Below are 26278 nucleotides of genomic sequence, written 5' to 3' on the forward strand. Positions count from 1 at the left end.
TTTCAATCCCCAGAATATTTTTACCCCTATCCCACACCTTATATATTAACTTTAGCTTAAGACCTTTTAGGTCATTTTCTCCAGGAGGCCCCATATCTAGTATGGAGAATGGAAGCTTCCGCTTGGTTTCTTCCATAAGTAGGTGCCCTGAAATTCCACAATATTTGCGAGTACCCATCCCTGAAACCACCTTAGCTGCTTTCTAGCGTTAAGCAGGTCTACGTATGTCTGGAGGGAAGCAGATCATTTATGTTGTTTGTCAAGGAGATCAATCCGCTCAAGCAAATGGTAGACTTTAGCGGCTTTCTCTTTTAAGCCTGGATCTGTTTTATTAGTATCCCTCTGAGGACGCATTTGAGAGCTTCCCATTGAAATGGTAAGGCAGTTTCATCATGCTCATATTTGTGAAGGAGTCTATAGTCTCGAGAAGGTCTGAGACACAGAGTGAGTCTTTCAGCAGATTAGCATTTAAATTCCCACAGTTGAAGCCTTGGTGGAGTCAGGTATAGTCAGATTACAATATACAGGAGCATGATCTGACCATATAGCAATCCCTATCTAGAGATGTAGGTTGCCATGTAAGCCAGTGATGGCAATTTAATGAAAAGTCTCTAGGGCTATGCATATTGAGTATAGGAGAATAATACGTATAATCCTTTACATCTGGATGTTGCATCTTCCATACATCGACCAGTTGGAAAGACCGGAGCACGTTTAGCAAAGCTTTTGGGTGATTTAGATTGGTGACTCCAGCCCAGGAACGCCTCTAAAGAAGGATCCAAGGCAAAATGAAAGTCACCTTCAATGATGATAACAAGGTCCTACAGAAAATGTTTTAGTTTGTTTAAGTTTTGGTCATCATGTCTTAATTAGGTCACAATTAGGGAGACAGAAGTTTGCCAAAGTCAAAATGTTGGAATAGATGGAGATCTTAAACACATACATCCTCTCCGTGTCAGACAGTGTTTCTACAATAGTATGCGAGAAACCAGACAATGTGAACTGAGGTCTAAGATGGCAGACATACAAGAAACAGAGGCATGTTCACACTAGCAAAAAAGAAGCAAGACAAAAATATATCTCATACCCTACCATAATTATATATAAATGTAAAGCAAAATTGCATAATAAATATAGGGTACTTAGTGAACTATTTTTGATCAAAAAGTTGAAGTAATGCATATAAAAGGGTAGACAAATAGGACCGGTCCTATTTGTCTACCCTTTTATATGCATTACTTCAACTTTGATATACAGTAAGGTTTTTAATATAGGCAGTATAGGTACCGTCCCAATTTAGGGTCACCTTGCCGCTGGTGGGACGGCTTGTATACTTTTTTTGATCAAAAATAGTTCACTAAGTACCCTATATTTATTATGCAATTTTGCTTTACATTTATATATAATTATGGTAGGGTATGAGATATATTTTTGTCTTGCTTCTTTTTTGCTAGTGTGAACATGCCTCTGTTTCTTGTATGTCTGCCATCTTAGACCTCAGTTCACATTGTCTGGTTTTTTGACTTGTTTGCATTCTGTGCAATTTAAGGGTGTGGCATGCCCTTTGTTGAGCTGATTGGTATATATGTAGCTTACCACGGGCCTAGGTGGTCTGGAGTTGGGACCCGGTCCTATTTGTCTACCCTTTTATATGCATTACTTCAACTTTGATATACAGTAAGGTTTTTAATATAGGCAGTATAGGTACCGTCCCAATTTAGGGTCACCTTGCCGCTGGTGGGACGGCTTGTATACTTTTTTTGATCAAAAATAGTTCACTAAGTACCCTATATTTATTATGCAATTTTGCTTTACATTTATATATAATTATGGTAGGGTATGAGATATATTTTTGTCTTGCTTCTTTTTTGCTACAATAGTATGCTGCAGTGATCTGTGTCGGCCTATACTCCGCACCTTAGACTTCAAAATAGCATTTGTACTGTGACGCCAAGATGAATAATATCTGTTAGTAATCTGAGGTACAGTATATGATCGCCTCTAAAGTGGGTCTCCTGAAGAAAGAGAAAATGAACGTGTTGTTTATTCATATGATAAAACACTTGAGCTCCTTTCTCTCGAACATTAAGTCCTCTGACATTCAATGAACGAGTTCTGCGTTGTGTCATATTATATGAAAAAAAAGGAGGAGGGGAGGAGAGAAAGACTAAGAGCAAAGAGGAGGTATAGATGGTAGATAGTAACGTCTACCTCTCAGTGGCCAAGAGGTATAGATTATGAATATATCGAACACTAGGAAATTACGAAACAAGCAGATCCCAATGCAAGTCCCTAACTGAGGGTTGTCTTTACAGGCGTAAGTCAAACCTTTAGTCCTAGGGTTCCTATTAGGGGGAACCATAGAATATATAGCGAGCAAAGTAATACAGCCTGATATTACAGTAATATAATGTGAACAAAAATTAAATCCCGTTCTAAGATATGAACTGAGACATTCTGTATAGTGGAAGAGTGGCACCTAAAACTCTATTTAGATATATCTTATTATAAGCTTAAAAAAATAAGTAAGCATCTGCAAACTGTCTCATCAGGGAAAACAAGATTCATTTCAGGAGCTGATATGATTGGCAGGTTCCTTTCCCGTCTGGATGCATCACCATCAAATTCCTGATCCATTGAAAGCCTTCTGTGAGGTGCCGAAACTCTGTGGCAATGGTGGAGAAGGTGGCCAGTCAGATATATGGATTCTGGGAATGTCCAGGACATCACAGAATGGTCTCATGTCGCTTTGATCTTTCAAAATATACAATATTCATTTTTTTCGGACTTGCAGCTGGAAAGGTACCACAGGAGCACATCAGACCATTTTCCCAGAGAGCATCAAGTACTGGTTTCAATACCCTTCTTTGAGCAAGTGCCATTCAGGATAGATCTGTGAGCAATTGTATGCGTTTTCCATTGAAATCACCAGGACCCAAATCCCCTGCTTTTCTCACAACGGCCTCTTTCACATTGGAAAAATGTATGTGACCAATAATGTCCCTTGGACGCTCAGGATCTGGGCCATGATTGCCTAATGTACGGTGCGCCCTGTCGATCTCCAGCTCTTTATCAATAGGGTCACCAAGGATATAATTGAACAATGTCCACAGTGTTGGCCTGATCGCTTGTGCATTGATGATTTCAGGATATTATTGTGATTTTCTTGGTCATAAGTGATATTAAAGAGACTGTTTATTTGCTGGCTGTGAAGATCCAGTGTTTGTTTCTCAGCATTTTGATGGCCACAACTTGTAGGACATCATCCTCTTATCTCTGTACCTTGTCAGTAAGCTGTGATAGGCTAGAAGTGAGGGGACGTATTTCAGTTTTGTACGTGGTCTTCAGCCTTTGTATATTTTGCTCTCTCTCTTGTTTATTAGGGATAGACGCAATATGAAATACAAGTCAATTATGGCTTTCCTCATATTAAAATCCCTGTGGCTGGGGGAGTATATTTTCCTGTGCAGCAAGCACTGCTCAGTATGTGGGCTTTGGTGAGAATACTGGGAGATTTGTGGAGATGTTTTCTTGTGAGGCCTACATTAAGAGAGAAGTTGGTGCAGGACTTACAGGCTTGAGCTGTCTGGCATCATGAGGGTTAATACTGCTTCTTTTTCCAAGCTGAGATGAGGCAGTAATGGCTCCAGAGCAGGATGATAAGACTTTCGATAAGAAACACTGCATATCAGACATGCTGACCGAGGTGGAGGACCTCAGATTAACCTCCAATCTCGTCTTTCTTTCCCATATCGGCCGTCATGTTTAAGGCCGGAAATTGCTTATAATTCCCCCAGGAACACGGTCTGAAGAGAGTGCTCTCATTGCTATGTCCAGGCCATGTCTTTCCTGTTGATTTTCAATACGTCCGAAGGCGGAGTTGATTGGGAGCAGGATTGTGTGATGTAATAACCTTATGTGAGCCCCAGAAACGCGAGTTGTGACACCAATGGAACGGCGCCACAACGGGAGGTGCGTATGAGTGTTTTTATTTTAACAAGGCCAAACATGAGGAATGAGAAGGAGTTGTTGTTAGAACCCTCCTGTTTGTTTTTGTTTCTATCTTGTGTTTTGCGGTCACGTGACCATCTTCCTATATACTCCAGCTCCGCCCTTCTGGCTTTGCTGGACTTCAGTGTTGTTTTGACTGTCTCTCTAGCCAGGTGCCTTTGTGCCTATCTATCTCTAGTTTGCTTGGTCCTCTGGGACCTCTAGTACTTTTGTCAGTCTATCCTTTGCTCTGCAACAACTTCTGTTAGGAGGTGTCCCATTTTTGTCCCAGTCCTTAGTTCTTTTAGGGACCCCTCCCTTTCTCCATAGGTCTCCGTTCAGACTAGCCGAGGACGAAGGCAGGTTGCCCGCTACAACGTAGGGACTCAGCTTAGTCTTACTGTAGGGATAGCTCTCCCCATCTTTCCCTAGTTTATGTTGCAGATCATAACAGTTGTACCAATAGAAGTGGAAAACCCCTTTAAGAAGATACAATTTTCGGTTAGCATTTAAATAGGCTTCTCCCCTGTGTGACTTCCCTGAAGTTTATTAAGAGTTGATTTCTGTGTAAAACATTTCCCACATTAAGAACATGAAAATGGCTTCTCACCTGTGTGAGTACTTTCGTGACTAAGAAGTGAGGATTTCTTCACAAAACATTTTCCACATTCTGAACAGGAAAAAGGCTTCTCCCCTGTGTGGGTTCTCTGGTGTATAACAACATCTGATTTCTGGTTAAAACATTTCCCACATTCTGAACAGGAAAAAGGCTTCTCCCCTGTGTGAATTCTCTGGTGATTAACCAGATTTGATTTCTGGTTAAAACATTTTCCACATTCTGAACAGGAAAAAGGTTTCTCCCCTGTGTGAGTTCTCTGGTGCTTACCCAAATCTGATTTCTGTTTAAAACATTTTCCACATTCTGAACAGGAAAAAGGCCTCTCCCCTGTGTGATTTCTCTGGTGATAGACCAAATCTGATTTCTGGTTAAAACATTTCCCACACTCTGAACATGAAAAAGGCTTCTCCCCCGTGTGAGTTCTCTGGTGGCTATGAAGAATCGCTTTGCGGTTAAAACATTTCCCACATTCATAACAGGAAAAAGGTTTCTCCCTTGTGTGAGTTCTCTGGTGGCTATCAAGAATCTCTTTACGGTTAAAACATTTCCCACATTCTGAACAGGAAAAGGGTTTCTCCCCTGTGTGAGTTCTCTGGTGCTTAACCAAACCTGATTTCTGGTTAAAACATTCTCCACATTCTAAACAGGAAAAAGGCTTCTCCCCTGTGTGGGTTCTCTGGTGGCTATCAAGAATTGCTTTACGGGTAAAACATTTCCCACATTCTGAACAGGAAAAAGGCTTCTCCCCTGTGTGAGTTCTCTGGTGCTTAAGCAAAGCTGATTTCTGGTTAAAACATTTTCCACATTCTAAACAGGAAAAGGGTTTCTCCCCTGTGTGAGTTCTCTGGTGCTTAACCAAACCTGATTTCTGGTTAAAACATTTTCCACATTCTAAACAGGAAAAAGGTTTCTCCCCTGTGTGGGTTCTCTGGTGGCTATCAAGAATTGATTTACGGTTAAAACATTTCCCACATTCTGAACAAGAAAAAGGCTTCTCCCCTGTGTGAGTTCTCTGGTGCTTAAGCAAAGCTGATTTCTGGTTAAAACATTTTCCACATTCTGAAAGTGAAAATGGCTTCTTTGAATTAGGAGCAATTCGTTTTTTAATGCTTATTTTGTGACTTTGATTTTCCTTAGTAGTCGGTAATGAATCAGAAGACAGAACCTGTTTCAAAGGATCAGGTGAAAGATCTTTCCTGTGAAGGGATGATGGTAGATCTGGAGTAATAGCATTCACTTCAATTGTATCCTCTGGGATCTCAAGATCGTCTGATTTAAAAATTGAAGATGTCAGCTGTCCGTCTGATCTCCTGGTACAGTCATCTGCCAAGAATAAAACCAATAATTATTTTTGAATAAAATATTCTTGAATTATATATTTTTTAACATTTCTACTTAAACTGTAAAATAGCAACTCATGTAAAAAATATTGAATTATTCACCAAGAAAATTACAGTTCACAGTGTAATAGAAAACTTCATAGCAAGACCAAGTAGAGCGTGATGTTCAACTGTTTGTTCATTCAGTCTCCCAAATATGGAATAAAAAGCCAAACAATGTTATATAGGTGTAACACCAGCTGTCTGCGGACTCCTCCCTTCTGGCGCTTTGCCTCTCGGTATAGTAATCCATTTCTTACTACTAGGAACTCTAGCTGCCGAGTCAGCAGGACAGATTCCTCTGTTCTTAATGCATTCTTTTCGGGCCTCCAGCCCCTCTTAACCCACCATTGGACTACCCCCACCGACCAATCCTCCTGCTGCGCCTTTCTGACTTGATTACGAGTCAGTTGAGGGAGAGAGTCTGGGGTTACATTTGTCACTCGGCAGTACAACAACGGCAGCGCTTCACTGGATACTCCTAAGAATTTAGCACAGCACTGCATAGGGAGGGCATTAGTTTGATGTCTATGGCACAGAGTCTTCACCTCAGGGGCAGGGACCTCTATCCATCCTCCTTCTTCTTCCTCATTTAAGGGTTCCCTAGGCAGCCGAGAGTGTGTCTGATCCCTGGTCGATATTTTAAGCTGAAATCGTACAAAGAGAGTGCGGCAAGCCACCAGTACCCCGTGGCATCCAGTTTTGCTGTGGTTCTCACGTAGGTTAATGGATTGTGTCGGTATGAACCATGAAGTGTACCCCATAGAGGTAGTCATGCAGCGTGTGCACTACAGCCCATTTCAAAGCCAGAAACTCCAGTTTGTGAGCTGGGTAGTTGCGTTCACTGGGAGTCAATCCTCGACTAATGTAGTAAACGGGACACAGACAGCCATCATGGTCCTGATAGAGAATCCTTCCTAGTCCGTCGAGAGAAACATCTACATGTAACACATATGGTTTACTGGGGTCTGCATAGGCCAACACTGTAGTTTGGGTCAAACATGACTTCAGTTTCTCGAATGCCTCATCGCATACAGGTGTCCATCTTTTCCCAAAAAGTTCATTAACTCGGAAGTAGACTCTCTTTCCTGACCTTGAGGAGTGGGCTGTCCTCCCAGAAGGGGGATACCCCTGGGTAAGGGCAGTTAACGGCTTCACAATCTGAGAGTACTGGGGTACAAATCTTCGGTAATATCCACAAAATCCTAAAAAGGACCTAAGCTCCCTCAGTTTGGTGGGCTTAGGCCAGTTTACAACAGCCTCCACTTTGGCAGGGTCGGTGGAAATTCCTTCTCTGCTGATTATGTGCCCCACATATTTCACAGTCGTCTGGCAAATCCGGCACTTGTCAAGGGACAACTTCAACCCAGCCTCCTTCAACTGATCCAGCACCTTGAACAACCGCTGGTTGTGTTCTTACAGAGTCTTCCCAAAAACAATAAGATCATCTAGATAAACCAGGACCTCACGTAAGTGCAGGTCCCCCACTACTTTGTCTATACATCTCTGAAAAGTGGCCGGAGCACCTGTCAGTCCTTGAGGCAGTCTCTGAAACTCGAAGAACCCAATGGGCCAGACAAAAAGCGGTCTTCTCTTGATCTTCTTTTGACATGGGTATCTGATAGTAGCCACTCCGAAGATCTAACACAGAAAACCATTGGCTCCCTTGCAGGAAATCCAAAGCTTCATCGATTCGGGGAACAGTGTACTGGTCAGGGACCGTACGTTTGTTCAAGGTACGATAATCCACACACATCCGAATAGCTCCATTTTTTTTTCGAGCTATCACGAAGGGGGAAGCATAGAGGCTACTAGACTCTATGATGACTCCTGTGTCTAACATACCGCGTAGATGCTGCCTGACATCCTCGATATCCAATCTTCGGGATCTTTCTCGGAAAGGATTTTGATCCTTCAACCGAATGCGATGCTCTACTCCTTGGGCGAGGTCCATGTCCCATTCGCCTAAAGAGAAAGCTGCCCCCCGCATCATCATGCCGTCGATGCACAGCCCCCTCTCTTCTCCTTTCAGCTCACTTCCTTCAAAACAAGGGTCAAAGCTTTCAGGCTGTAGTTCCCTCTTCTCCTCCTCCGTTCTCACATAGGCTTCCAGACAGACTGGGTGGATGGATAGGGTCTGCGAGTAATTTTCTCCCCCAACTTCCCAACACCACTGAGCTATCGTACGGAAGATGTTGGCATTTGTTCCCACTATGACAGGTGATGGTCTCTCATCTCATCTGCCTCCGGGCAGATTAGCGCTATGATGGGTATCTCTTTATCCACTTCAACAACAGTCTTTGGAAATTGCAGTGTCACGGACACGTACCCTCTGTAGGGGTAGCTGTGCTCACTCAGTCCCCCCACCACGAGTCCAGACAACGGTTTCAGAGGCACGTTGGATAAATATCTCTTATACCATCCTTCGAAGATGATGGACACTTGAGACCCGCTATCCAGCAATACTGTACAAGGTTGACCATTGATATATGCGGGGACATGTGGGGCAAGTCCCACTAAACCTTCAGGCAGTGTTTTCGATGAGGCACTATTGGATGGGGCGGTAGAGTAGGTCTTAGTTGCTGATGGGGGCTCAGTATGGGGTTCTACTGGCCCCCTTTTCCCGTTTCCAAACTGCCTCTGAGTGTGATGGGGAAAATGTGAAGAGTTCTTTGAGCTCCACGTCTTAGGACACTGACGAGCTATATGGCCTGGACTCCCACAGACAACGCACCCTTCTGGTTTCCTACTCTCTACTCTACAGAGGTCATCATTCTCACTTCCTGAAGCCAGTGTTTGCTTCTCAGCTACCTCCGCAGCACTTTGTAGCCACTGTATTGTCTTGGCCTGGGCACTTAACAATTGTGTAATCTGCTCCCCCTGTTTCTCGATGACTTTCAACAGTTCCATCTCTCGGCAGTCGGCTGCTGGCTTCAGGGCAACAGTAGTCACCCGAGAGGATGTCTTCTCTCTTGCGGCCAAAATAACCTCCTCCTTGCGAACTTCCTTAAGCAACTCATGAAAAGAACCAGGAATCTTCTGTCTATCACAAGACCTCATCTGCTGTGCAATTGGATCATTAGTGAGAGCTCCTCTGAGTACTTGTTCCAGACGACACTGATCATCTTCTTTAGGGCTGACTCCACCTTTAGATACTATTCTATGAACCAGCTTATCTAGTCGGTATAGATAGTCGGACATCTTCTCATCTGGCTGTTGGTAGGTGGTACGGAGTTTATAGAGTAGATCAGTAGCATCTTCAGGGGATCCAAAAGCATCTTCTAAAGCACTCATATAATCTTGATAAGTTGCTAGTGGCTTGCTCCGCCAAGCAGCCTGCACCACTTCCATAGCAATACCTTTCAAACGTTCTACTATTCTCTGCTTCTTTACGGCATCAGTGCCCTGCCACTCTTCTAAGCACAGTAAAGTGACATCCCTCTAAGTATCATATCCTTCTTCTCCAGCAGGGGTGGGGAGGGCACCCGAGAAAGTTCTTAGACAACGGTAGTTCCCTTCTGGCTGCATCTTTGCAAACTGACTAACTAACTTTTACATAGCTGTCATAAGCACATCAGCAGGGGCCGCTGTCTCTTCAGGACTGGCTCTAAGTGGAGTAGAGGGCGGACATATACTAGTCTTTCTAGGTTGAGTGGTTGATTCCTGTTGCTGGGTCTCAACTTTGGACTCAGTAGGCCAAGTGATCTTCCATTGTCGACCATACTCTGGGGACATGGCTACAATGGATGGGAAGTATTTTTTCCTCAAGATCTGCCCGGTTGAGATCAGGGCTCTGAGTAACTGTCCCCCCTTTTCCTTCCTGCGGTCGACCACTTTAGGGTGGGCAAGTTCAGTGAGTCGGTTAACTATTTTCAGTATCTCTTCATCAGACGCATTACAGAGCTCACCACTCACTGCAAAGCTTTGTTTAGCTGTAACATCCATCTCCTCACACCACAAATACACTTCTTGCTCTGTTAAAGTCTCCATAGTAAATACTCCTGTGTTAGTTCTGGATCTCAGCAGTGCCTCCACTGTAACACCCCTTTAGGGCTACCACGGTACACTGGGTGTTATGGGGGGTCTCACCTCTCTAGGGTGCAGTGCCTCCACCCGAATCTTGATTGGAGCTCTCTCTCTGGGACTGCAGAAGGACTGTTATCTTCTGCCAGGGGCTGATTCGGGAAGCCCCTGCCAAGGCTCACTACACACTCACCGGGAACAGGAGTAAAACCGTTTAACAGGTTTATTGCTATGCAGCAGAATTGAGGTGGGTTTAAAGGAATAACATACAATACAAGTAACAGTGCTCTATAAAAGTCATATACACATCACAATCTACTTCTACTCTGACCCTGCAAATATAACGTAGCAGGTTTTCCCTTTTTGTTTTAACTCAGTCCAAACGTTGGGGCCCAGTTGCCGCGGATGTTGGCGCGCAAATGAGAACCGTTGGTGCACTTAGATGAATATTCATGTCAATAGTCTGGGTTGTAGTGTACTCACTGTAAATAGCGCTGGTAGAACCACAAGTCTCAGAAGGGCACTCACTGTGTGTCTCAAACGGTCGGATGGTTCTCTGGACACCAGCTGAAACATGAATGGGGGTTAAGGCATCCTGACTAACACCAAATTTGCATGCACACTAGACCACCCATGATGCTGACCTATGATAGAATGGGACATACCACTGAGGTCCCCAGGCTGATACACCCTAATTCAAATTCTGTTTGGCCTTATTTCCTGGTATTTCCCATGTGTCCAGGTGGTGGTTTGTGTGCATGTAAATTTGGTGTTAGTCAGGATGCCTTAACCCCCATTCATGTTTCAGGTGGTGAGTCCTCATGTCGAGATGGGACACTTTCAATGACTCACCAGGGGAGAATGTAACACCCGCACAGGGAATTGTTAGGGCAGCTACTGGTATACTGGAACTTACAGACACTAAGAAGAGCTTTGCAGATGCTGTTAAACAGGGACCTACAGACATTAACCATTTTTCCCCTGAGCTGCAGTGGACTACAATTCCCAGGGACCCTTGTTTCAGTCAGATGACACAGCCTGGAAGGATAGAAGGAGAGAGAGTGGATTGGATGATGAGGGACTTGGAGGAGGGAGCTGGGAGGAGGTGAAAGTGAAAGTTCAGAGAAAAAAGAGCGTGGCAGCTTGCTGTGAGAGATGGAGCGGTGTGGATCTGCATTCCTCTATGCTGCCGAGTGTGGCGGCCCCCTCTGAGATACCCGCGCTGCTGGAGAGCATGGTCTTGTCACCCTCTGAAGCAAGTTACATCAAGGACTCGGAGAGCCTGCTACGTTATATTTGCAGGGTCGGAGTAGAAGTAGATTGTGATGTGTATATGACTTTTATAGAGCACTGTTACTTGTATTGTATGTTATTCCTTTAAACCCACCTCAATTCTGCTGCATAGTAATAAACCTGTTAAACAGTTTTACTCCTGTTCCCTGTGAGTGTGTACTGAGCTGTGGCAGGGGCTTCCCAAATCAGCCCCTGGCAGAAGATAACAGTCCTTCGGCAGTCCCAGAGAGAGAGCTCCAATCAAGATTCGGGTGGAGGCACTGCGCCCTAGAGAGGTGAGACCCCCCATAACACCCAGTGTACCGTGGTAGCCCTAAAGGGGTGTTACATAGGCAAAAAAAATACGAATAAAAACTTCTACTCATCTCACAAAAAACAAGTCCCCACTCAGGTCCATCATTTGTCAGTGGAAAAACAGAGATTTTTACATTATTAGTGGCTCAAAGGCTCTTGAAAAGCAACATGGCTTCTATAAACCAATCCAGCAATATTCGCTCTCCCAAAGTCAAATCTCCCCCTCGCTTCTGAGCCTTGCAGTGCGCCCAAACCACATTTATCATCCATGTATTTGGCATTACTATAGTGAGAAGAACCCACTTCATTTACAGTGTGTCTCTCCTGGAGCACAATCTGGGCACTATGTGTTGGGTAATAAAATGGCATATTAGTAATTTTCACTTTGAAACATCTACTGTGTGCTAATTTTCGGAAAGTGACTGTGGAGTCAAAGTAGTGACAACTTCTAAAGATTAATTAATTGAGGGTCATCATTTTCAAAATGGAGTCAATATATGGGAATTTCTACTGCTCTGATTTTCTGACATTTTGTATGGTGTGGTGTGTCCCATATCCTCTGGGACCTGCTCCGGCGACGTCTGCTTCTGTCACCAGGTGCTGTCCTATTTATTCTGCAGGCGGCGCTGGTGATTGAGAAGACGTCGGGACCAAAAGTTCTGGGCGGCACAGGCTCTGTCCAGCCACTTAGATTAGTTTGCATGGAGCCAGTAGTACCATCCAGTCTGGTGGTATGGGTGTGTGTGCTGTCCAGCTGCAGTAACCTGCTCCCTGCTTCAGCCATATGGAAATCACCACACCCTACTAAAGCTGGAAGCATATTGCCGGAAGCTTCCAGATCCAGCCTTGTTCTCCTCTGGTTCAGGCCTCTGTGCTCAGCTCCCGGCTTGTGTATTTGTTTTCCATTGTGACCTCGGCCCGTTTACTGACTATTTTTCCGTATTCTGATTTTGTACTTTCTCTGCCCTCCTGGTTCTGGCTACCTGACTATTCTTCTTCCCATCTCACTCCACAGAACAACAAGTAACACTATGGGCCAAGCCTAGGAGCATCTGTGTAAGTCCAGATCCCTAAGGAAGAATAAAGGGTGATGGGCAAAACTGTGACTACAGATAATAACACCGACAAACGATCAAGCTGAACAGTCTTCTTCAGAAAAAAAAACCTTCAGTCTGTAACTGTAACTACTAGGTAGTTAAAGACTCACATAGGTGAGGCAGGCCGATCCAACCCCAAATAAACTATCATACAGAATGAACATGTAAAAAAAATATAACAATAAAAATATATGTTACATCCCCAACACCAACGTATGTATGAAGGGAGATATCCAACACTAAACTGGAGATGCACTCATTTATGGTGGACCATTGGAGGTATGATGAGTCCTGACCAGAAGAGTAGAGAAAGTATTAGTGCCCCCATTTCAGGAGAGATTGTGCAGGAATCTGAATTGTTTAGGATTGAAAACATAATGTAATTTATGATGTGGAGTGAATCCATGAAACCAGGGCTCGAGCCATGCCACCACATCTCCTGCAGGCGTGAATAGATGTATATTACAGCCATCAGCTATGCACAGCTTAGAGATATGTCATGGCACAGGTGTAATGTTATTTATGTAGTTTTATCCCAATCCTGCTTAAGTTAGTCAGTTTTAAAAGAAATTAAAAAGTCAGAATAAAGGGAAACTCCGTTGTTATTGTACAGAAATTCACACTTGGCCCTCACTGCACATTTAATATTGTCGATAATAAAAGTGAAGTTTGGCCAGAAAGACTGGACCTGGTCTTGTAGGGACCATACGAGCACATTCAGCCGCACAGAAAGGAGAGAAGGTAGATTCATCCAATAAGATATCAGGGATCTAGGAAGCCAACACCATCATTACCCTCCACTTTCTGTTACAGGTCCATCAGAATATTTTCCTTCAAGTGATTTTCTCACTTGTCAGCACATTCTACGTAAGCTGTCATTTGGCTTTGTAGTTTACAGATCTGGGCAGGTAACGGTCAGCGTCTACTAATCCCAGGGGGTAGGTGGATCCCCAGGTTGCAAGTTCTCTAGAAAAGGGTTTTCAATGCCCAAATTCATTTGAACAGTTTTGGGTGGAGAAGAATTTTGTGATCTAGAGGCAAAATGGTGATCACACGATTGTGATATGGCCGGACTACACCACCGATAAAGCAGCCACAGCCGGTGACTGAGAAGAATCTGTGACTTCTCTGCATTTAGTGGTCACTACTCACCTGGGTGGTTATCTGTAGGAATCTCCTCCTTACATTGCTCATCACCCCTCACATATGTCTCTGTACTATGATTATGGGTCAGATCTTCACCCTGAAACAAATATTGTAAAAGTGACAGACAGAAGAAGTCACATTTATGATCAGCTCTAATCCTGCCATCTCCACTGTTCTCATTACACAAGTATAAAACATAATAATGGTGAATAAAACAAGACTGAGCACAAGACCTTCACAGCCGTCTACACATCATAGGGGAGATCTCATGACACCTTCTCTCCATCTACCTGATGATCCTGAGGAACACTGGGATCTTCTTGTTTACAGTCCTGTGGAAGAAGAGGACGGGGACATCTCTCTGGTGTTGTCCTCTTACTGGATAAATCTGGAGAAAACAGAATACAGGGTCTGAATTCATTCTTTACATACAGATAATTATAGGCCATGTGTATTTAGTCCTGTCTATTACCTGGTGATGTGAGGGGCTGGGGAACCTCCATCATGACGTCCTTGTACAGATCTTTGTGTCCTTCTAAATACTCCCACTCCTCCATGGAGAAATAGACGGAGACATCCTGACACCTTATAGGAACCTGACACAACAATGATACCGTCATCCCCCCGATCCCTCCATAGTGTTACTGTATAATGTCCCAGCATTCCCAGCAGTGTCACCTCTCCAGTCAGAAACTCAATCATCTTGTAGGTGAGTTCTAGGATCTTCTGGTCAATGATGTCCTCATGTATCAGGGGAAAAGGTGGAGGCCCCCTGATTGGACTCTTGGGTCTTCCCCATCCCTCAGACACAGGGGCCTGACGGCGTTCACTAGAGGTCTTCTTCACTACTGTGTAATCCTGGTTATGGAGAGACACATTAATAAATCTCACTACAGACATTTCCAGAGTCCTCACCTCTCCAGTTCTGTCCATCTGTTATTCCCATAGATAAGAATGATGTAATGTGACGTCATCAGAATCTCTCACCTCTCCAGTAAGCCGGAAGAGGATCTCTAGGGTGAGGTGCATTATCCTCTCCACCATCTTGTCTCTGTCCAGATCCATCTTTTATGGATCAATAAGGAAAATTCTCTTATATAGAAGATCTTCACTGAGAGGATCTGATATTGTAGGGATCTGAATGAGAAGATGATGAGCAGATGTAGCATCATAAAAATCCTGTGTAATAATACAATTACTGGAGATAATAAGGGGAAACATATGAGGAGATTTATTATTTTACAATGTTTAGTTTTCCTCCTTCTTCCTCGGAGTCTGCAGCTGAATACGTTTCTCATAGACTCATCTTCCATGACGCTAATTCTCATCTCATTTACCAACAATCGGCATTAGCAATACTGCAGGAGATATTCATTACATGTGACATGAGAAATAACTACCGTATTTTCCGGAGTATAAGAAGACTGGGTGTATAAGGCGACCCCCAACTTTTCCAGTTAAAATATAGAGTTTGGGATATACTCGATGTATAAGACTACCCCTCTTCTAACGCACATACAATAAAAATTAAAAAAAAAATCATTTGATTTCAATATGGTAATTTTAAAGTGATGAACCTTACTGGCGATTGGCTGGTTGTTGTATACAAAGCCTGCTTGGATTGGTCAGCTCTTCCTGCCTGCCCAGCTCTCCCTGTCTCCAAGACTATCAGAGCGGCAGCACATCCCTCTGGCCCGCCCTTGCATCCCATTACCGGTACCTCCTTCTCTGCCTCTCTGATCTCGCTCCTGAGGACTGCAGTGACGAGGTGAGGGGGCGCTTCACCGGGAAAGAGTAAGTGAAGCAAGCTGCAGGCGTCCGGGACGCCCGGGGTATGGAAAAAAGAGAAAGAGCGGTGCTGTGCCCAGAAAAACACGCCTCTTTCACTCGTCTGGCCCACCCTTGTATTACCTCCTTCTCTGCCTCTCAGGACGCAGAGAAGGAGGTACCAGTAATAGGATACAAGGGCAGGCCAGAGACAGGGAGGACTTATAAATGACCATAAATACCGTATTTTTCGGACTATAAGACGCACCGGACCATAAGACGCACCTAGGTTTTAGAGTAGGAAAATAGAAAAAAAAATGTAAGCATAAAATGTGTTCACGATGCACTTTTAAGGGGGAGGGGGTCTTCTGCTGACACTGGTATAGGGGTAATGTCCCCCAATTCTGACAATATCCCCCATCCTGGTATATATGCCCCCCTTCCTTTTATACGTGGCCCCCATTTCCATCCTGGTATGCCTGTCATCCCTCCATCCTGGTATGCATGGCACCCCTCATCCCTATCCTAGTATGCATGGAACCCCTCCATCCTGGTATGCATGGCACCCCTCATCCCTATCCTGGTATGCATGGCACCCCTAATCCCTATCCTGGTATGCATGGCACCCCTCATCCCTGTCCTGGTATGCATGGCACCCTTCATCCCTGTCCTGGTATGCATGGCACCCCTCATCCCTATCCTGGTATGCATGGCACCCCTCCATCCTGGTATGCATGGCACCCCTCATACCTATCCTGGTATGCATGGCACCCCTAATCCCTATCCTGGTATGAATGGCACAGCAATCCCCATCCTGGTATGCATGGCACCCCTCATCCCTGTGCTGGTATGCATGGCACCCCTCATCCCTGTCCTGGTATGCATGGCACCCCTCATCCCTTCCCTGGTATGCATGGCACACCTCATCCCTATCCTAGTATGCATGGCACCCCTCATCCTTATCCTGGTATGTATGGCCCCTCATCCTTATCCTGGTATGTATGGCCCCCTCATCTTTATCCTGTTATGTATGCCCCCCTCAGCCTTATCCTGGTATATATGCCCCCCTCACCTTTATCCTGTTATGCATGCCCCCTCATCCTTATTTTGGTATGCATGGTCCCCCTAATCCCCATCATGCTGCACATAAAAAAATAAACACTCCTACTCACCTTCCTTCTCTCCTCCAGCGCTGCGTCCTATCTGCCCGCACTGATCTTGCCTTGTGAGCCGCGCATGGCGTCACTACCATGCGAGGCTCTATTTCTGGAGCCTTTCCCACTGCTCCGGTCTTCTCCCCTCACTCTCCTACTGCTGGGCCCCTCTGACTGGGCCCACTCCTCACTCTCCACTGAACTCCTGCTCCAAGCACTGGAGCCAGGAAAATGGACCCTTCTAGATGTTTCTACCCTAGCTTTTATACTCTTCCTGTCTGAGCTCCCCTGAACTATTTCCTTCACCCACCTCCTCCACTTAGTTCCACCCTCCTGACAGGGATCAGGCCTGTGCTCTCCCTTAGGAGCAATCTTGCCCTTCCGTTATGAAGTAGTGTAGTGTTGGATGTGAGTGGTTGGGTCCCGTGTAGTGCTCCCTCCTTACCTGAGAGTGGGGTACCACACCTCTGGCTGAGATGCAGCACTTCTGTGGCAACTGGACCCGCAGGGGCACAACAATTGCACTAATGAGAGTTGTTTAAAAAAATATTTAACATGAAAAAAATATCACAGTTTTAGCAACAAGAAATATCTGTCACTATAGGGAAACCAGACTCACGGCACAATGCTCGTTAAGTCACGTCCATAACAACTTTCTTATACTCTGTTATCCTATACACATTCTATACACAGTGACGTAGACAGAAATCACAGTGACATAGCAATAGCTGAAAATGAGCCCGCCGAAGGGAAAAATATAATATATATATATATATATATATATATATATATATATATATATATATATATATATATATATATATATATATATATATATATATATATATATATATATATATATACATACACACACACACTAGATAGTGGCCCGATTCTAACGCATCGGGTATTCTAGAATATGTATGCGGCCGACCGGGCGCGACTAATCAGCGAAGCAGTGTTTAAATGGGTTGTGCACTACTTTAAATTAACCCCCCAATGTATCCCCCCGGGGCCCCTAATGAATTTTGTAATTATGTCATGTTGTCAATACTGCTTGTGACAACATCGCTGACCACGCACAGCCAGCACATAATTCCCCCGGCCGCAGCCGGCTCTTGCTTCCGCTTACATCACGACTATTTGCGGCTGCAGCCAGGGGTCTCCTGTTCGCGGGCTGCGACCAATCAGCGAACCGTGTTAGTGAGGACCAAGGAGCGCCACTGCCGGTCATCTCCCGGCTGCATCGCCGCTGACCTCCATGCGGCTACCGTCGGGAGATCAGCGGCTAGGGCCGCTGATCTCCCGTCGGCAAGTGTGAAGGGAGGACCGGGGAGCGAGGCCGCCGATCGGGGTACTTCTGCTGCGAGCAGCCGGGAGATGACCGGCTAGCACCGGTCATCTTCCGGCTGTGTCGCCGCCGATCTCTCGACGGTGGCCTGCGTGTATCAAATCTGGCGCCACTTCGCGGCCAGGCTGCGCCAGTCGCTGTTTGGTCGCGGCCGGCTGGACGTGACCAATCAGAGAAGCGGTGTTTTAAATTTCGCGCCAATATCGCTGATTGGTCGCGGCCGGGCAGGTGCGACCAATCAGCGAAGCGTGTTTCAAATCCAGCGCCAATTCGCGGCCGGACTGCGCTCGTTGCTGATTGGTGGCGCGACCAATCAGCGAACCGTGTTAGTGAGGACCAGGGAGCGGCCCTGCCTGTGCGGGTACTTCCGCTGCTAGCGCCGGTCATCTCCCGGCTGCATCGCCGCTGACCTCCATGCGGCTACCGTCGGGAGCTCAGCGGCCAAGTGCGAAGGGAGGACAAGGCTCCATCCATTCTTCCATTGATGTGGTGAAGTAGTCCTGTGCCCTTAGCAGAGAAACACTCCAAAAACATAATGTTTCTACCTCTATGCTTGACAGTGGGGATGGTGTTCTTTGAGCCATTGGCAGCATTTCTCTTCCTCCAAACACGGCGAGTTGAGTTAATGCCAAAGAGCTCAATTTTTGTCTCATCTGACCAATTTGTTTGGATATTCTATCTCTCAATGTTAAAATTAATCTGCACTTAAAATTATAGATTGTTCATATCTTTGTCAATGAGCAAACTTACAAAAACAGCAAGGGATCAAATACTTATTTCTTCACTGTATATTACATATACAGTACAGACCACAAGTTTGGACACACCTCATTTAAAGATTTTTCAGTATTTTCATGACTATGAAAATTGTACATTCACACTGAAGGCATCAAAACTATGAATTAACACATGTGGAATTATATACTTAACAAAAAAGTGTGAAACAACTGAAAATATGTCTTATATTCTAGGTTCTTCAAAGTAGCCACCTTTTGCTTTGATGACTGCTTTGCGCACTCTTAGCATTCTCTTGATGAGGTTGCGGATGGTCTCCTGTGGGATCTTCTCCCAGACCTGGACTAAAGCATCCGCCAACTCCTGGACAGTCTGTGGTGCAACGTGACGTTGGTGGATGGAGCGAGACATGATGTTCCAGATGTGCTCAAACAGATTCAGGTCTGGGGAACGGGCGGGCCAGTCCATAGCTTTAATGCCTTCATCTTGCAGGAACTGCTGACACACTCCAGCTACATGAGGTCTGGCATTGTCCTGCATTAGGAGGAACCCAGGGCCAACCGCACCAGCATATGGTCTCACAAGGGGTCTGAGGATCTCACCTCGGTACCTAATGACAGTCAGGCTACCTCTGACTAGCACATGGAGGGCGGTGCGGCCCTTCAAAGAAATGCCACCCCACACCATTACTGACCCACAAACAAACCGGTCATGCTGAAGGATGTTGCAGGCAGCAGATCGCTCTCCACGGCGTCTCCAGACTTTGTCACGTCTGTCACATGTGCTCAGTGTGAACCTGCTTTCATCTGTGAAGAGCACAGGGCGCCAGTGGCGACTTTGCCAATCCTGGTGTTCTGTGGCAAATGCAAAGCGTCCTGCAGGGTGTTGGGCTGTTAGCACAACCCCCATCTGTGGACGTCGGGCCCTTATACCACCCTCATGGAGTCGGTTTCTAACCGTTTGTGCAGACACATGCACATTTGTGGCCTGCTGGAGGTCATTTTGCAGTGCTCTGGCAGTGCTCCTCCTGTTCCTCCTTGCACAAAGGAGGAGGTAACGGTCCTGCTGCTGGGTTGTTGCCCTCCTATGGCTCCCTCCACATCTCCTGGTATCTGCTCCATGCTCTGGACACTGTGCTGACAGACACAGCTAACCTTCTTGCCACAGGTCGCACTGATGTGCCATCCTGGATGAACTGCATTACCTGAGCCATTTCTGTGAGTTGTACTGTAGACACCGCCTCATGCTACTTTACCTCTAGGGGTGAGAGCAATGGCAAAATGAAAAAGTGACCAAAACAACAGCCAAAAAGGATGAGAACAGAAAAATGGTCTATGGTCACCACCTGTACAACCGCTCCTTTATAGGGGGTATCTTGCTAATTGCCAATCATTTCTACCAATTGTTTGTTCCATTTGCACAACAGCAGGAGAAATTGATTCACAATCAGAGTTGCTTCATAACTTGACAGGTAGATTTCACAGAAGTGTTATTGACTTGGAGTTACATTGTGTTGTTTAAGTGTTCCCTTTATTTTTTTGAGCAGTGTGTATATATATATATATATATATATATATATATATATATATATATATATATATATATATATTATACCGTATTTTTCGGACCATAAGACTCACCTAGGTTTTAGAGGAGGAAAATAGGAAAAAAAATGTAAGCAAAAAATGTGGTCATGATGCCCTGTTATGGGGGAGGGGGTCAGCTGCTGACACTGGTATTGGGGTAATGTCCCACAATTCCGTTAATATCCTACATCCTGGTATATATGGCCCCTCTTTCCTGGTATACGTGGCCCCCATCCCATTCTGGCATACGTGGCCCTCATCCCCATCCTGGTATTCATGGCACCCCTTTGATCCACCATCCTGGTATGCATGGCACCCCCTGATCCCCATCCTAGTATTCATGGCACCCCTTGATCCCCCATCCTGGTATGCATGGTACCCCTTGATCCCTCATCCAAGTATTCATGGCACCCCTTGATCCCCCATCCTGGTATGTGGTGCCCCTTTATCCCCCATCCTGGTATTCATGGCACCCCTTGATCCCCCATCCTGGTATCCCCCATCCTGGTATGCATGGCACCCCATGATCCCCCATCCTGGTATGTATGGCACCCCTTGATCCCCCATCCTGCTATGCATGGCACCCCTTGATCACCCATCCTGGTATGTATGGCACCCCTTGATCCCCCAATTCTGGTAGGCATGGCATCCCTTGAGCCCCTATCCTTGTATGTATGGCACCATTTGAGCCCCCCGTCTTGGTATGCATGGCACCCCTTGATCACCCATCCTGGTATGTATGGCACCCTCTGAGCCCCCATCATGCTGCCCACAAAAAAAAATAAACAGTCATACTCACTTCCTCTCTCCTCCAGCGCTGTCCCGCTCTGCTGTCAAGACTCTCACTGTATGAGCCGCGCATGGCATCCCTGCCATGTGCTGTGCTGGAATAGTCACTGCTCCCCACGCCGGGAGTCTGTGCGTGGGGAGCAGTGACCATTCAGTCTCTTCAATAGTCGGCGAACTGTACCGCAGCGTGGCTCCTGCTGCCGCTCTGCGGTCAATGAGCCCGCTATTAAAGACCATGAATATTCACTACAACCCATGGGAGTGGGTTGTAGGGAATATTCATGAGCTTTAATAGCAGACACAGACTGCAGAGCGGCAGCAGGAGCCGCGCTGCGGTTACAGTGTGTTGGCTATTAAGGAAAATGAATAGGGAGCAGGGAATATTCATTTTCTTTAGTGGCGGGCACAGTGTAGGCTGCAGCAGGCGGCTGCTGGCTCCTGTGCCACGTTGTTCCCCCGCTGCCGCTCCCCCACACCCACCACCATGCATGGCCATACAGTAATATAGTATTCGGACTATAAGACGCACCCCCCACTTTCCTCCAAAAAGAGTTGCACTACCAGTCGAGAACAGAATGCTTTCCAGAACTTGGAAACAAACTGGGTCCCCCAATCTGATACCACATCGGAGGGAACCCCATGAAGCTTCACGATCTCATTTATAAACACCCGACCAAGTGTCTTAGCATTTGGAAGTGCAGGTACTGCGACGAAGTGAACCATTTTACTGAACCTATCTACAACCACCAAGACCACTGTTTTACCTGAAGAAACCGGGAGGTCAGTAATAAAATCCATGGACAAGTGTGCCCATGGGCTACTAGGGATAGGTAGTGGAAGAGGAGTACCAGATTGCAAAACAAGAGGAGGGGGATATACATACCACAATTTTTCGGAAACCAACAGCTACTGTTGCCCCCCTAAGGGTTCGGTCGCCACAGAGGTATTGCATCTCACCCAGAGGTGTGGTATGTCACTCTCAGGTAAGGAAGGAGTATGGCTCAGGACCCTAACACTTGAATTCACTACACCACATTTCCGGGGGACAGGGCGACAATGCTCCTAAGGGAGAGCACAACTGTCCCTGATCCCTGGCTGGAGTGGGTGGAACCACCTAGTTAGGGGGGAACTACAGTACAGTCCAAAAGTTTGGACACACCTACTCATTTTAAGATTTTTCTGCATTTTCATGACTATGAAAATTGTACATTCACACTGAAGGCATCAAAACTATGAATTAACACATGTGGAATTATATACTTAACAAAAAAGTGTGACACAACTGAAAATATGTCTTATATTCTAGGTTCTTCAAAGTAGCCAACTTTTGCTTTGATGACTGCTTTGCTGAGAAGGAATTGTTCGACTGATGGTGAATTTATACAGCAGGCTAAGGAAATGAGAGAGAGTTCGAAACGAAGGGGATACCCTGATTGGGTTTTGAGAAGGGCGTACCAGTTTGCTTTTAAACAAAATAGAGAAAATCTGCTCTCTCCAAGAACAAAAGACGATAATGAAAAAGGAAAAGAACTTATTAGGTTGATTGCGACATACGATAATGGTGCCCCACAAGCAAGGGTCATTATAGAAAAATATTCGGGAATTCTACCATAGACGAGGATTTGAAAAAAGTTGTTGGTACAAAACCACAAATCACGTTTCACAGAAACAAAACGATTGGAGACAGGGTTGTCAAAAGTCATTTTGTGCAATCTAAAAAGGACAAGTCTTGGTTACCAGGGAGACCGAATGGCTGCTACAATTGCAGCGGATGTGTGGCCTGTCCGAATGTTAAGACCACAAAAACCTTTATGAGTAACGTTACTGGATTGTCCTTTGATATTAGAAGTTTTATTAATTGCAGAACAACATTTGTGATATATAAAGCAACATGTATTTGCAAAAAGGAGTAAATAGGGAAGACCATACGAGAAATGAGAAGAATAGGAGAGCATCTAAATGATATTGCAAACAATAATGACACGCCCATTGCTAAACATGTAAATTTAGTGCACGGGGGGATCCGAAAGTAATATCATTGACGGGAATTGGTTGCATGAAAATGAATAGTGGGGGGGGGGGACATGGACAGAATCCTACAGCTAAAAGAAGCAAGATGGATTTTCCGGTTGAACACCATGACCCCTAAGTGGCTCAATGAGCAACTTGGCTATAGTTGTTTTATCTGAAAGGAGTATCTCCTGATCCCCACCTTACAAAATCCTCCCCCTCCCTTCCCCCCGTTTGATCATGCTTACGTGAAGCGTCCCATTACATGAGCCTGTCAAAATCAGATTTTTGAGCCTTTAAAATCTTGAGTGCCTTCAAAAGAAGGTGATATTTATATCCTTAAGGATTATATACCCTTAGGAAGAAGGGAAATTTATGGATAGATATATAATATATGACATTGTGGGCAACAGGTTGCTTAAAGAGTGCCTTCAGAATGAAATATGTATATTCAAATTATGTCTGATGAAGTTTGTATTTAAAGCTGCCAACCTACCCCAAGTAGGAAGGAGCATCATGTGCGATTTGGATTGATGGTCACTATGGCAGTGGTAATCATTCAGAAATAATACGGTATATATGGGGACATGTGACCATATGTGGTCGGTCGTGTGACTGAGGCGTTTCGGGTGCCACGTGACCGGAAGCGTTGTGGAGTCCACGGCCACATGTTGTAACATATGGCTGAGTGTAGGCGGCTGTAAAAATGGGGCTGCACTGCGTGATCGCGGCATGCCGGGTGGCCAGAAATTATGTGATTGGGTATGTCACATGACTGTGACCTGCTGGGCGTCCGGAAATGTTGCGGTCGGCGGTGTCACGTGGTCACGGCTTGTCGGGCGGTGGAAATGATGCGATCGGGTGAGACCCAGCCGTGTCATGTGATTGTGAGACTCCGCGCTCAAAATGTCGTCAAAATGGAATGAGTCTGATGAGAGCACTATTATAGGATAATGTATTTGAAAAAGCAATGGGTTTGATAGAGATAAACCCTGGAATTATAGCAACAAAAATATAAGAGAGATATAAGACCCACCCGGGAAGTGACATAGGACTCCCTGGAAAGGAGGGAAAGTAAACCTGTTTACATACAGGAAGTGAGTGTGTGGGATTATCTCCCCATACATTTTTTGGAAAAATAGTGGGGGCAGCACTCTGTACGACTGTAATGAACACTCACTATTGTGAGCCTCATTGAATTTTTTGTTTTACTCACTTTGACACTTTATTGGCACAGAGTCACCTTCTCTCTTTGCATTATTTGTGCCTTCCCCAAAATGCTAAACATACTCCCCTGATGAATTCTCCATAAGGAGAAAGAAACGAGTCGGGAGGGTTTTTGTGGGATACGTTAGAAGGTACACTTGGGTACTGCCCATGTCGGGGCGGGAGCTAAACCCAGGGGCATGACAGGGTAGCATCAGAAAATCCCGGATGGTGCCTAGATGCAAAATGGGTGAGAACCACACATTTTCTTTCTATATTGCACAATAGGACTTTAGATTATGATTAATGTTAACAGTCAGGACTGGATATATTCATCCGGGGACCGTATCCTGTAAATATCTGCAATGAGTCTTTTTGTGTCCTTAGGTTAATAGGAGTTATGTTGATTCAGTAATGGATATATAGGATATAAAGTTTTATAAGTATAAGTGAAGGTTATGTTATAAGAGAATCCTCTCTGCTGTGAGTTGTCCTTTTGTTTAGGAATTGAAGGACAGGTCCTAATAAAATGTCCCTTTTTCCCAGAAAAAAAATACTCCTTTTTTCTTGCGAATCTCAGGGGAGATGTATGATGTAAAGGCACCCCCTAACCGCATGGGTTCTGCGGTTAAGGGGTGCTGGTTTGTGCTGGTTTACAATTTTGTCCCTGGTGTCCTTACACAGCTCTTTGGACTTGCCCATGGTGGAGAGGTTAGAATGTGATTGATTGTGTGGACAGGTGTCTTTTATACATCTAACAAGGTGCAATTAATACAGGTAATGAGTGCAGAGTAGGGGGGGCTTCTTAAAGAAAGACTAACAGGACTGTGGGAGCCAGAATTCTTGCGGGTTGGTCGGTGATCAAATACTTATTTCATTCAATAAAATGTCACTTAATTGACGCTGAGAAGGCGTCTGACCCAGTCAATTGGTCGCTCGTCTTCTCGCTGTTAAATAGGTTTGGGTTTGTGGGTCCTATTATTCACTCCATTAGAGCCCGAAGGCATCTGTTAATGGCACCATGTCTGATGAACAGCCTGTTTGTTAGGCAAATCACTGCATGTGTCACAGCAGCCCAACCGCCATGACACATGAGCCGCGGCGGCACCAACATAGATGCCGAGCACCAGAGCACACTCACCGAAGGGTTAACAATCCACGCGCCCTCATCACTAATGAGAACAAGACGTTTCCTCCCTTCCTGTCTCCATAGTTGGGTCGTATGTATCTATCACAGGAAACAGAAACCTTATGATTCTTATAAAGGGGCAACACAAGACCCCAAAAGAGCCTCCGTGCTGAAGGGGTTAATGCCCCCTGCGCCCAGTAATGGGGATCTCCACATACCTCCACCTGCAGAGCCGCCACCACATATATGGCTGTTGTGTGCGCACAGGAGCTGTGATGAGGTCACAGGAGGGGAGGAGTCAGGGGTCACATGATCAGGGGCCTCAGTGGATGCAGGACTCTGCTGTGCTGGTTGTCATGGTGCTGGATGAGCTGAAGTTTATGTGTGGGGTCAGGAGGGGTTTACAGTGTGGATGTAGCAGAGCCGCGTGTGTACGAGGTGTACGGAGCATAGCCGCGCGTGTACGAGGTGTACGGAGCGGAGCCGCGTGTGTACGAGGTGTACGGAGCAGAGCCGCGCGTGTACGAGGCGTACGGAGCAGAGCCGTGTGTGTACGAGGTGTACGGAGCGGAGCCGCGTGTGTACGAGGTGTATGGAGCAGAGCCGTGCGTGTACGAGGTGTACGGAGCAGAGCCGGGTGTGTACGAGGTGTACGGAGCGGAGCCGCGTGTACGAGGCGTACGGAGCGGAGCCGCGTGTACGGAGCGGAG

General features: G+C 45.6%; 1 protein-coding gene across 1 annotated transcript; it reads right to left on the reverse strand.

Moving 5' to 3' along the window:
- Positions 1-1486: 1486 nt before the first annotated feature.
- On the reverse strand, positions 1487-25853 carry LOC141235837 (uncharacterized). The gene is made up of 7 exons (XM_073668188.1): positions 25787-25853; positions 14829-14978; positions 14520-14699; positions 14314-14437; positions 14132-14229; positions 13848-13938; positions 1487-5932 (listed from the first exon to the last, which is right to left on the reverse strand). The coding sequence occupies exons 2-7, from the start codon at positions 14904-14906 to the stop codon at positions 4575-4577; spliced, it is 1929 nt and encodes a 642-aa protein (XP_073524289.1). The 5' UTR covers positions 14907-14978; positions 25787-25853; the 3' UTR covers positions 1487-4574.
- Positions 25854-26278: the final 425 nt, after the last annotated feature.

The sequence above is a fragment of the Phyllobates terribilis genome, unplaced genomic scaffold (genome assembly GCF_046119375.1).
Source record: "Phyllobates terribilis strain yellow unplaced genomic scaffold, ASM4611937v1 Scaffold_691__1_contigs__length_813055, whole genome shotgun sequence".
Lineage (NCBI taxonomy): Eukaryota > Metazoa > Chordata > Amphibia > Anura > Dendrobatidae > Phyllobates > Phyllobates terribilis.

Bases quoted from the DNA above. Each gene is read 5' to 3' on its own strand.
- LOC141235837 (XM_073668188.1), bottom strand. From the start codon at position 14,906: ATGGATCTGGACAGAGACAAGATGGTGGAGAGGATAATGCACCTCACC. The intron at 14,230-14,313 runs GTAATAGACAGG...TGTTTTCTCCAG, and splicing joins CCAGCCCCTCACATCACCAG to ATTTATCCAGTAAGAGGACA. The intron at 13,939-14,131 runs GTAGATGGAGAG...TATTTGTTTCAG, and splicing joins GTGTTCCTCAGGATCATCAG to GGTGAAGATCTGACCCATAA.